Source organism: Agelaius tricolor, unplaced genomic scaffold, assembly GCF_023055355.1.
Source record: "Agelaius tricolor isolate 1412-34295 unplaced genomic scaffold, bAgeTri1.0.p SCAF_3, whole genome shotgun sequence".
In the NCBI taxonomy this organism is placed as follows: Eukaryota; Metazoa; Chordata; class Aves; order Passeriformes; family Icteridae; genus Agelaius; species Agelaius tricolor.
In genome coordinates, this window is record NW_027269263.1 from 8,490,575 (window position 1) to 8,504,285 (window position 13,711).

Below are 13,711 nucleotides of genomic sequence, written 5' to 3' on the forward strand. Positions count from 1 at the left end.
ACAATTCACATTAGATTTGCAGGCTTCATTAAACAGAAAAACTTATGCTTTGAAAAAATTTAAGCACAGAGTATGCACTTGGCCAGAAGAAAAATTACCATGTCCAGTCTCTCTGTAGGCATGTCAAGACCCATCCAGATCTTGGAAACGACAGTTTAAAAAATATAAAAAAATCTATTGTACCACTTCTCCAAACCCCACAATTCAACCACACAAGAATTAAAAGTTCAAAGGGAGGGAAAAAAAATCCACTGCAAGTTGTTAAGAGGTAAGGGGAGAGAAATGTTGAAGAAGAGTTCTGTTTCAGAGATGCATATAGGAACTGCAGCCAAGTCTCCTGATGATTCTTGCCAGACTGATCTGTTTTCCTCATTCCTAAACTTATATTTTCCAAAATCATACCTTCAAATGAGAAAAGTATTGTATTAAATGAGAACTAAACCTAGAACTTCAAGACTAATGAGCAGGTGAAGGGATTGACTAAAATTCCCTGTGAAAACCTGGTTCAGTTATTTCTGTCTACAGATATGTTGAACTTACTTGTAAATAAGCAATAAATTTATTATTTCCACACATTTATACCCATATGTATCCTGGAAGAAAAAAATATTATTATACAACTAGTACTGGGCACCAGCACAGTTAATTAACATAAGCATGCCCTTAATTTAAATGCTTTGCTCTGCATGTAACTCAATTATAGAGTCATAGATTTTCAATGGGAAAAAATAAACAGAAAATATTTTTGTGAAAGGTTATTTTTTTGCCTCTATTGCCCAATGCCAACTAAAGATATTTGCTAGCAGAAACAAAGTTCATTTAATCTCTTCTTCTCCCCATATTCCTTCTTTTCCAGGAAAGAGCTCCAGTCTCCTATCAGAGATACAGAGTACTAACTGGAGCAAGGAAAAGTTTATTTATACTTCAACTAGAATTTATATCAACAGGCCAAGACATAAAATGCTGATTCAATGTGTGTGGATTAGCACTGAAATGCCCTGCCACAGACTATGCCATTTTACACCAGAACACAAGTTGTGTTGTGTCATTGGACATATATATGTGTATATATATATTCATATAGATATAAAATGCTGAATCTAGTTATTAGATCCGTTTCTAGTGAAGTTCAAAAAGATTAACTGAAAGCATGATGATAAAAGGAAAATGTAGTAAAAAAGCATCTGGGGAGTTTGGGGTTTTGTTTATTTTACCAAGATGACACCCTATTACAGATTGCTCTGTTATTACTCTTTCATAGATTTATATTACGCAGAAGATCAGTTGAACTTGAATGAACTTTAAAATATCTGATATAAAAAAATTTTATAGGAATAAAATAAAGTTGGAAACTGCTATCCACTTTGCAGCTCCTAACAGCTAGAAGGACCACAAAGGTTTGTTTTAAATATGGAATTACATGGCATCTCTTAAGATAATTTTTACAGCAGAAAAAGAACTTTTGTTCTTTTTAATTCTGAAAGAGAAGCAAAAAAACTATTTGAATTCAAGAATGAACTTGATATATTAAAGCAATGCCATTTGTCTAAGGCAATTGGAAAGACCTTATCCCCTCTAGTCAGTGCTCCTGCTAAAAGGTTTTCTGTGATGTTCCATTCAGATCACAGGTTACTGAGATAAGCTACTCTAGGATAAAGTGCTTCAGTATCATCCCATCCACAGTCTAAACTGAAGGAGGACTCTTATCAAATCCAGTCAGCAAATACTGTCATCAGTTACCACTATGGCAGAGGCTGTAAAAGAACACTTTTTAAAAAGCTAGTAATATGATTCTGTTCAGAGTCACATGCAACATTTCTTTGCTCAAAAGGGACGAACTGAAAGAAAACTCAACCAGAAAACCAAATTCTTTTTCTATGATAGAAATAACCAAAGGAAATTCACCAGTGTCATTATAAATGGAAGAAAACCCCAAACACTTTAGAAACAACCACCTTCCACCGTCCAACAGAATGTTTAAACACAGATGCCTGAAGTCAGTAGAACAGTGGCAATTGTCGAATGTATCCAGTCAAGTCCAAATGTGACCATCAGCATGAAAATTCAAAACTATTTTTGACCAACTGACAGAAGGAGTGGTTTACCTTCTTCAGCTTTTTGAGCACTAAAACAGTAGACAGCTCAAGCAGAATTCACCTGTCTCATAGCTAGAGAAAAACAAACGTCTACATATAGATAAAATGAATCATAAGTTAAAAATCCATTATTTGCACCAGAGCTTCTAAAGAGTTTTTAAAAAAATAGTGCAATATAAAAACTCCACTTGTTACCCAGGCACTGGCAAATCTGATCTTCTGTCACCGGTTTCTTCTACTAAAAATATTGACAGATCCTGTGCCCCCTAGAACCCCTTTTGCCTTACATCATCTGAGTCCCAACCTTATCTTTTTCTATCTCATTTTTCTTATCAAACCATTTTTCCTTATGCAGAAGTAACTAATTTATAAGAAACTAATAGCAAACTTTGTCTGTTTTGTTCCTACTGAGCTTGTCATATAAACAAGCTCCTCTGCTGACCAAAAATCTAAATTACAATGGCAAGAGCTCTCCCTCCAGAACTCAGGCCATAGTGTGAAAAGTTATGATGCAGGAGCACTTTTATTTATTTTCTGAAAATACATCTCTTTTGGAAAAGCTTAAAATAGCAAAAACAAGGAAAAAAATGTTGAGGATATGGACAATATTCAAAACCTGATAAAAAGCAGAACAGAGTCCTGAAGTCTATTCCAAGAACAAAAAAGAATATGTCAAAATTCCATTATACTAATGTTAACATTATCATTCATTCAATTCAACTTCAACAGAGGTAAAAAATAGATGACAAATATATAGCAATCTGACTTAGGTAGTGGGAACAAGTATCTTAAAAAAAATCACAAACACCCAGTAATCATAGGGTGAGAGGAGATCACAGCCTTTTTTCCTTGTTATGGATTTAAAAGATGCTTTATAACTTAACAACTGCTCAGTTCTCCAATTTTTTAATTTAGAGCTATAGAAAGAGAGTAGCAGTAATTCCATTCTCAAACACAAAGCAACAAGATGCCAACTAGAGCTCCATCTACCTGGGTAAAAGAATGGGAAAAAATGTGTCTAGGAAGAAATACTATACAAATATTTCTAACAGAGCAGTAGATGTGCTTTTAAAGCAAATCTAAAGCCTTATTTCTTATAAGCATAAATTTTTAAAAAAATTAGCAGTTTGTGTTCACTTAGATTTCAAAATTTCAAATCATAGCATAGATATGATTTTATGTTTATCAACATAAAATCATAGATTTTAAATATATCTGTAAAGGAAAAAACTATATCAGAGCACTCACAGTACTCAAAAATTCCACCTCCAGCAATGTACGTATGATTATTAATCTAATTTTCTGACAGATACCAAAATTAAGTGAAGACTCCTCCTTAGAGCCTTTGGAGCTTCAGATTATTATATCCATAACAAAAACACAGCAAAAAAAGCAACCTGTTGCAGAGTATTTTTCCATCTTGTTGCTGCTACTTTTGCTGTATTGGCTAAAATTTCTCGTTCAGCTCATTGGAAGAAATTAGAAGGACTCTTCATATTCTCCATCCCAAGCTTTGCTATGCAAGTCTGGTGACAAAGTTGCTATAAAAGTAAACAAGTATTCTTCCTAGAATAAGTCTTGATGAGCAGCCACTGAATTCCCTGTGAGAAAGTTCTAAAAGGCAAAGGCGCTCAGGCAAGCTGTTATTAATCATAATAACATAAATTATATTACACTATAATAATATTACGAGCACAGGACCATTCCATCACAACACTTAGGAAAATATGCAGAAATATCAGCAGACCAGCTTGGCTAAACAGTGAACTGATGACAGAGCTTGAATGCAAAAGGGCTTCACAAAGAATGGTGAAGAAGGGACAGATTACAAATGATCTAAAAACATCACCTGGGCATTTAGGGATTATCCGGAAAACCAAAGCTCAGCTGAAGTTGACAATTACAAGGAATGTTAAACGAGCTTCACCTGCTGAACAAAGAAAATGAGGGACCTTTGCTGAAAGGCAGATTTTGTAACAGTGTGGGCACAGATAAAACAGAAGTACTCTGTGCCTTCTTTGCCTCAGTCTTTACCAACAGTCTGATTAGAGTAATTTTTCAGAAAAGAGCTGCCAGCAGTGGTTAAAGATCAAATCAGACTTCACTTGACAGTACTATGTTCAAGAACATTGAACCAAATGGATTGCATCCAACAGCCTTAATAGAACTGGCAAACACCCTCATAAGAGAACTTTATATCATCTTTGAAAAGTCAGGGTGACCAGGGTGACAAATGGAGAAAAGAAAATAATTGCAAAAAAACCCAAAAAAAATACCACCTAAAAAACCCTGTAAGGATAGTCTGGGAGACCACAAGTTCATCAGACTCACTTTGTTCCTCAAGAAAATAATGCAAAGTCTTCTAAGAACACATATCTGGGCATATGAAAGATTAGGTAGCAGCCAGTAACTATAAGCAGTTATCAAATGTAAATTATGCCTAACCAATCTGTTTTTCCCTTTAACAAAATGACTGGATCTGCAGACTGGGGAGAATGGTGGGTGCCATTTCCCTTGACTGTAGCAAGGCTTATCAATACTGTCAGGGAATACTCTCAACATAGGAGTACTGATGTTACAGTCGGATGGATGGATAATTAGAGGAGTTAACAACTAGTTGGATCATCATGCTCAGAAGGTAGCAAACGTTGTAACAATGGAGTAACATAGGGGCCTATCCTGAAACCTGTTTTTTTTCCTATTACCTTTGGCAGTGACTCTCTAAAATAACATGCTCATCAAGTTTGCAGATGACACCAAATTGGATGGAACAGTCAATGCTCTTGAGGGCAGAGCTGCCACGCAAAGATACCTAAACAGACAAGAGGAACAGGCTGACAAGAACCATATAAAATTCAACAAGACATGCAAAGTCTTGGAAAGGAATAACCCCTTGCAATGATACAGGCTGGGGAGCAGCTCTGTGTAAAAAACCTTGGTGCATGTTCAGCAAGCAAGCTGCAAGCCAGGAGCATGCCTTGGCAGCAAAGAAGGCCTACAGTATCCTTGGCTGCATCAACAGTAGCGTAGCCAGTAGTCTGAGGAATGTGATTATCCCTCTCTAATCAGCACTCGTTGGACCAAATTTAGAATACTGTGTCCAGTTTTGGGCCCCCAGTCCAGGAAAGACACTGATAAACTGGAGCAAGTTCAGCAGAGGGCTGCCAAGCTGGTCAGGCAGACATGCCCTGTGAGAAGCAGCTTTGGGAACAGCTTGTTCAGGCTGCAGAAGAGAAGGCTTCAGGGGGATTTACTAACAGCTTTCCAATACCTACAGGGTGGCAAGCAAGAATATGGAGCCAGACTCATGTTGACAGGCAGTGAAAAAAGACAATAGGTATAAACTGAAACAAGAGAGATCCCAACTCAGTATAAGAAAAAAAAACCCACAACTTTTCACCGTGAGGACAAAAGCAGTTGGAATAGGCTGCCAAGAGGGAGATTAAAAACCTCCAAGGATGGAGACTGTACAAAACTTGTCTGGATAAAGCCCTGATTAACCTGAGCTGACTCCATAATTGACCCTGCTTTGAGTGGGATGTTGGACCAAAAACTTTCTGATGTTCCTTCCAACCTGAATTATTCTATAATCCTAAATTTAAGCAATCCTATATACAATGTTTTGCGTATGCTTGCACAACTTTCCAGCAACTTTGGACCGCAAACCTCCAGGGCTGCCTGAACACTGTCCAATTAACTCAAACATTCAGGACAAGCCTAGATAGAGTCCAATTTGTTTTCTATTCCTGAATACTACCGCACCTCGAGATGCAATCGCCTTCCCAAAGGAAGCATACAAGAAACAGCATTTCCCCTGTCGAGGGGAAGCAGAGAGCACAAGTCCACACGGTGGAGGCGAGCTGTGCGATGCTCCAGCGGGCTGCGGAGGCTGCAGGGGCCCGCGATGCGGAGCCGCTCCGGAGCGAGCGGGACCCGGCTCCGGTGTGAGCTGGGCGATGGTGACACCCAGCGGCCGCTGCCTGCGCCGAGGGCAGCGCCCAGCTGAGGGGAAAACATGCTGCCAACCTCCCAACTCTGCTACTCTGCAAAATTAGTGGGGATTTTAACGTCTAGGTATAGGTACACACATGCCCCCGTACCAACCATCAAGCACAGTAACCAGCGTGACAAATGAGTTTTTGCATTCCAATTTTAAGTCACACTTTTTAAACAAACTTGGGAAAAGTCATTTTCAGGAGTTCTTCTGGCCTAAAAGAAAAGGGTTTCCGAAATGATGGATTGGAAGTGCAGCTTTTCATTTATACCAGCAGGAAAGAGTTTTCAGATCTTAACGTGTTTAATAATCATCCGTTCCACTGACAAATACAACACTGCTATGCTCCTTGTCAAGAAGCAGGTGTAAAAAAGTAGAACATCCAAGTTCTCCATTTACCGTATTAACATTGTCCAAGTCTTATACACACCAATCTATAAATAGTTTTAGCATTACAAGTTTTACAGCACCCCCAATGTTACGAATATTCATGCTACTGATTCTTGAAAGATTAGTGATGTCTTCTAATATTAGACATCTAGAGAATGAAGACAGGCAAACAATTTCAACATGCCAGAGATTTGTAGGAATGTTGTCTTCAGTGAATACACCTTGAAACTACCAAATTTCATTTTGTCTTTCCATTTCTCCTGCTATCAGGAGTGCCATATTTGAACCAAACCATCATAGTTTCATTAAACTTCCACTCTGTTTGAAAGATTTCCCTTTGTTCATCCAATCTACCATTCACTTTCTCAACTGAATGATGGGGAGATGAGAAACATTTTTGTTATTCTCCATAGGTTAACAGATACTTGGTTGCACAATATCTCCTAAGTTCAAAATATTCTTGAGCACTTCCCACCACTGTCCAAGATCTTCAATTTGGTTTCTAGATTCCCAAAGCAAAGGAATCAGGCAGATGAAGAAAGCCTCTTTTCAATATGCATCCCACAGTGACCCACCATTTATTTGGCTACTTTGTATTTTGTGCAATTACAAGTTTCATAGATATCCACTGTAACAAATTTGAACTAAAAGAACAGATTTCTAATCATTAAGTAAAAAACACAGCATTTTTCTTGTGGTATAGCCAATACAGAGACCTGGTTACTGCAGGTTGGCTAATCTCTGCATCAGAGAAAGAGCAATGCTGCAGACAGGTTGTCTAGCTTGCTTTTTTATTTCTCAGCAGGCTTCTATAGATTAGGTAACTCAGGATTCTGCTGCATTGCTGCCTTTTCCTTCCCTCTGGTCTTTACTTTGCAGCAGTAACAGAACTAGAAAAAATTTTTTGCACAGAAGTGGATCCTCTAGAACTCCCAACAACTGGCACATGACGGGCAGGACACACAGACAGTCCTCATCCATGTGACATAGCAAACACTTGAAAATATCTATAGATACACAAATGAAAAACATATTTTACATTGCAAGAGTATAAAGGCCATGTGGAGTACGAGAGGTGCTACAAACAGCACAGTACAGCCACCTTCCACTCCTGGTTAGCAAGACAAACAGCAACACTTACACGTGTACAGCCAATTTAACAATACTTATACCCCACAATAAATGGCACAGTAGGTGCAGCAGGGTAAGCTACACAATAAATATTGAAGTGCTAAAAAGCATTTCCAATCTCTGGACAATTCACCCAGTGAGAAGCTTATAACTCCCAGCAACTATCTCACTATGATTTTTCTCACATTTAAACATCCTCTTTTAAACAGAAGAGTAATTAACAAGATGCAGCATTTTATGCTACACTTTTCTGAACTGTATTCACCTGATAAAGTCTTTTCATCCTAAAAAGCTCGTGCATATGCATATTTTTCCATTTCTCATTTTTTATCAATATACAGTGCCAGATATGATTTAAACAAAGGAAAAATAGCATATACTATATGTTGAGCAAATAGTTCTCTTTAATCAACAGCACAGACAGTATGTCTCTGGCATACAGGATGTTGAAATGAAAGAATAAAAAACAGAATAAAAAAGACAAAACTGCAAAACAACTTCAGAAATACATCCCACTTCCAGCTTCATTGGAAACTGAATATTAACTTAAATAATGCTTACTTGTAACATTTTGTTTTCCACTGTGAGGATTAGACTCAACTAAAACCTGAAAAAAAAATTCTTTAGTATCAAGGACAGAACTCATAGCTGATTTGCCAAAGTTTTGTATGGAAAAATTACTGATTATAAATGACAAAATTATTTTCAATGAAGCTTAAGAAAATAGCTCTTCTCTCTGTAATAATGCCAGTACTTACCAATTCAAACCTCTGTGTTACATTTACACTTCTCTAATTAATCACAAATTTATAAGCCTGCCCAAAAGACTAACTTCAGTTCTTCAAACATAATCAAAATCAGCAACTCCACCAGAGGCTCCCTAAGAAATAATTCTTATGCTTCGTTTATATAGCTAAAATAAAAGAAACACTGTCATTTGTTAGCAGCAATAAAGACTCCTTTACAGAAGGGTAAACAGAATGAAATGGCCAAAAGGAAGGAATTAAGTAGCAAGAAGTAAGGCACATATCAGTTTATGCACTTACCAGACTCAAGTTGGAAATCTTCATAACTTCATTTACAACTAGGGAAGTAACCAAACCACCATACATACATAGATTTGATAAAAATTCAAGAAAAAACCCCAAAAATTCATAAGCCTACTCCAGTTGCTTTTCAATTATATTTTCAAATAGGGTTTAATCTTTAAAAATTTACTCTGAATTCCTTAGTGAGTACATTATTTGATTTTCTTTTGTTCTTTTTATTCAAGCCCAAGAAAAGGAGGGTCTCACCAGGACAAAAATCTATTACCTTGTATTTAAGATTTCACCAACAATTTCTTGCAGCTTGTCAATAAAATTCACAAAGTTGGAAAGCCCTTTTACATGGGCTCTCAAAGGATCATACAAAGAAGATGCAGAGTCTCTTCCTCCAAGTTCTATGGTCCGGATAAAGGATGTTGCCATCTATTAGGAGAAATAGCCAGAAATATCAAACTACAGACAGACATGGACTGTATATACATTGAAATGAGCCTTTCCTACAGGTCTGCAAACTGTGTAAAAGCTGGCTGGCAATAACTAGAAGATATAACTAGAAGTTATAGTGATAATAACTAGATAATTGATAATAACTAGAAGTTTGATTTCAGGGAAGAAATAATTTCCCTGAAATCAAACATGCTCTGTACATCTCAATATTTTCAAGGTCAATACTTTAATTGAATAATAGTATTAAAAAAAAAACAACCCACAAGCCAAAGTAAAATAACCCAAACTAATTTGATGTTTACATCAGCCTCTTGAAAGCTTAGGACAAAAAACTTATTAAATCATCATACAAAACTCTTTTGTTGTTGTGGCCGTTCAAATGCTCCTGCTGGCCTCACAAAAACTGCTCTTATATTCTGAGGGCTCTCTATGACCCAAGGACAATTTTATCATAAGCATGTAAATGTTGACTTCAGCTTATAACAATTTTCAGAGATGCAAATAATGTATCTTCAAATCTTATCAGAAATGATGACAGCTAAGGCTTCTGTCATTCTGAAAGTGTCCACATATTTTTATATGCTGTAAGACAACACAAATGTGCCAAAAGCATACCTTAGAGTACAACCCCAAAATTTTAAGGCAACAGTAAGAACAAAACCCCTAGCAGTTGTCCAGGAAGGTGAAAGTAAGGATAACAATCCAATTTGACATGGATGCAGTAATGTTAATTCTACACACAAATTTTAATTTCAGAGTACAGAGCTAAATCATAAAGCTCTTAAGGCTGGAAAGAGAAAAACTGGAATAACTAGCACAGAAAGTAAACCTGCCAGTATTCCTGTCTTTGTGCTAAAGATTTCCTATGGATCAAGTACACAATTCATAGGACTTTGCCTTCCCAATGGAAAATACTCTCATTTTCAGGATTTCTACAAGACACAGATGCCAGAAAAGATGACTTCTTTACACAGTAGAGAAGTTTCCCCTCTGGCAACTGTGAAGAAGACATGGTAAATCCAGACCAAACACATACAGCTTTTTACACAATGTTAACAGAGCATTGGGAGCTAAAATAATTAAACCTGGAACTGAGATTTCACAACTTTTCCATATTTATTCAACAATAAAAGTTTGAGAATGCAGCTGCTTCAGTGACTACATACCCATACTGTTTTTAAACTCAGACTGCTGTTGTCTGCACTGAGGCTACACTGCATGCAAAATTCAATTACTATTTTGAGTATGAGGGACTACAGTGGTTCTTTGGAGAAAGAATTCTTATTTGCCTTATTTCACCTATTTTTGAGATGGTTCTTTGCTGACAATTAAAGCAAGATCCCATTTTAGAACTCTTAAGATACACACAAACTATTTTTACTGTCCACCTTGAGATCCCATGACCAAACAAGAAACTGTTTCTCCCCACAGAATCTATTGTCTTTTTGGCTTTAAAATCCTGTTCATGGTCTTTTCAGCTTAAAAATCCTGTTCTTGGTGGTACTGGACTCAGCTTGCAAACATCAGTGTTGCTTATTAGATTAAAGCCATATTCTCTGTTCAGAGATCTAATTTATTGGCCCTGACTTCCAGGAAGATTCCTTTGACACACATACCAGAAAAATGGACATTTTTCTCTCCTGTGAGGCATGTTTGATGTTAGTGAAAGCTTCTCTACCAAGTCCTCTGTCAGGAACATTTAAAATATGAGCCAATGCCAGATCATCCTTAGAATTCACCAAAAGGCTTAAATATGAACAGACAGACTTCTTTGCCAGGACTGCCACCTGTATGAGAAAACATCACACAAATTGGTCCTCCTGCTGCTGAAAATAATGTTTCATTTTATTTTAAAGTTAATTAGACATGTACTGATGTAGTTTTTGGAAGAATATTAATTCACCTTGCATCATTTCAAAATGCTACTTTATGCATGAGGATTCTGGGAGTCTTGATGAAAACAAACATGATAAATAAGTTAGAATTGCATATTTGGTGCTTGAATATTCACAAGGTGTTTGAGGGTTATTAAAATTGGTTATAAATCTCTGTTTAGAAACCTCCCCACAGACATCCCTTTTCTATCACAAAGCAAATGCTAGTACCATTAAACCACATAAGAGTTTGCCATTAACTTCAAAAAGACTAAGATTTTAAACCAGTTGCCAGCTCTGTCACAGATTCAGTAATTTTTTCTTTTGGGTTCCAGGGAATTTCAATCAAAGAAACTCCACTGACGGAGTTTGGACAAAAATTGTGATCCAGCCCCACCCACATAACCAATATATTAACATTGTAATTGCTAATATTGCAGCACTGTTCAAGACCCTGTGAGAACAACAGCCCCAGAACAGAAGAATTTGCAGTTTTATTGGAAGCAAAGAAAAAAAATAAATTAAAAAAAGAGGCCATTAACAGAAGAACATATAACAAGAAAATTTATACCTGCTATGGAATATCTTCTCATACCACAGTACATAAACAACAAAAAATATATTACAAAACCAAACATGTACATGTGATAGTCTGCAAAGACAGTCCCCAGAGGAGGAAAAAAGAGCAAAGAATATTTTTACTGCAGAAGTCAAAGCAGTAAGAAAGCCTCTGTGTTAGTGGTAGAAGTGCTGTTTAGGGGAAAACCTCAGTTCAGAAAATATTTCCTTGTCCAGAAATATTTTGAGTTATACCAAAGTTTGCTTTGAAATTGCCATTTATTATGAGAAAAGCACGTTTGGACATGACTAAAGCTACAGCATTTCAAACACTGCTAGAAAGTACCCAGAGATTCTTATTGTGGTGGTTGAAAGGGTAAAGGGAGAGAGTCCTCAAGTCCTCTATTGGGACAGCCAAACCTTGTTTGCTTTGCTCCAGCTACCACTACAGTGGCTATTCAGATTTCTTCATATGTAAGGGACTACAAGCTAATAAAATGAAATCAAAGGAGAGTACTTCAGTTATTTAATGTTCAGTCAAAACAATGTTTGAGTGATGGTGTTATTTGTAGAAAAATTTGTTCTACATCAAGGGCCTGTCATGCTGGACTGCCCTCCAGAATATAAATTTCAGCACATAGCCCCCCACACACCTACGATATACTCAAGTGATACAGAATTTGGATATGCAGGTTTTTTTTTTTCAACCCAGCCACATGTGAATAACAATCACTGGAAAGTAAAACTATGTTATATTTCATCTTTTCAATGGATACAGAACTTTACAAGAGACAAAAATAATTTTTACCTTCACATGCTCCTTGTCCTGTCTGTTGATTCGTGTAGGAGTAGAAAGAACAGAACCATTTTCTTGTGCATTCATTACACCAGAAATAAATTCCAAGAGTTGAACCTTTAATAAAAAGATCATAATAAACTTAAATATGAAGATTACTAGAGAGCAAAAGTGGGTGTAAAACCTGGTGTAAACCAGTCACTTTGCTTGTGTTTGAAGTCAGCACAGCCCTTACAGTCTACTTTTAGTTTTAGTCTTCTGAAGTACAACTGTTCTTGTAGAGAAATGAAGTGCAAGATTAAAATGAACTTAGAAATTATCTCAAACAGTTATGTTATACACTTGCACTAAAAAACCACTGCTTACACTTTGGAGAATATTAATATGTTATGCCAAGTTCAGGAAGAGCTCATTAACTCATCTAAGTTCTCTATCTTCCCCATGAAAAGTGGGAGGAAGAGAAAACACATTAAAACTCCCAAATAAACAAAAGACCTGCAATAAACTACAACAGAGCTGTAACTGAGTGGCTGAACTGGAACTTCTGAAAAAAAAACCTTAACATGCAAATGCATATATTATACAGAAGTTTTGTTTAAAACCCATGGTGTTTTCAAAAGGGTAATCATTAAAAATATTTTGGCTGCACATCAACATACAACCAAAACTCCATGGCATGTAAATTTCTAAGCTTTGTTCCAGTTTTGTCAAATCTCTTCAGTTTATTTCTCATTCTAATTTATGGCAAGGAGTCATTCATAGAAGAGTTGTGGGAACTCACGATCCAGCAGGACAATAGAGAAATAATTTTTGAGTGAATTTAAAATCCCTTTAAAAAATTTAGTAATTTGAACTCAAGGACTTCCCCAAAGTTGTGAATAATCCAGAGGTCCAGGGTATAATTAGAAGTGTCATAAATCCATAACAAAGCAAAAATATGTCAAAACAACATAAGAGGTCAAATAAACATAATACTTACAGGGTATATGCTTTCATCTTCAGCTAAAACTCCAAGACTACAGCACTTCTGATATATGTCTATTAAATCTAACATATTGCTTCTTGCTAAGAAGGCATGATAGGCTTTTTTCACATCACCATAATTTTCAGGTTCTTTCATGTTTTCACTCAACCCCAGTTTGTCATGTAACAAATAGTTCCATGTTTCCAACACATCACTAAGAGATACTGTGAAGTCTCCAAGATGCTAACAGAATCAAAAAAAGCAAAAACAAAAAGTTTCATAATTCAGCACAGTTTTGAAAAGAAATTTAAAGCAAGCTGCAAATATATAAACAACAAACATATATTTGCAAATCATTATAATTTAAATTGATCGGAAACCAAGTCTTACAGCTTCACATTGACAGTTGAATTTT

At 36.4% G+C, this 13,711-nt stretch overlaps 1 protein-coding gene across 5 annotated transcripts in view; it reads right to left on the reverse strand.

Moving 5' to 3' along the window:
* Positions 1-13,711, reverse strand: part of PARPBP (PARP1 binding protein) — a 42,341-nt gene that overhangs the window by 19,927 nt on the left and 8,703 nt on the right. For all 5 annotated transcript variants that reach the window (XM_071422353.1, XM_071422354.1, XM_071422352.1 and 2 more), the window contains 4 exons: positions 13,312-13,539; positions 12,345-12,449; positions 10,721-10,891; positions 8,926-9,080 (listed from right to left, as the gene is read on the reverse strand). In XM_071422353.1, the coding sequence (XP_071278454.1) occupies positions 8,926-9,080; positions 10,721-10,891; positions 12,345-12,449; positions 13,312-13,539 (659 nt within the window). The remainder of the gene's footprint in view (positions 1-8,925; positions 9,081-10,720; positions 10,892-12,344; positions 12,450-13,311; positions 13,540-13,711) is intronic.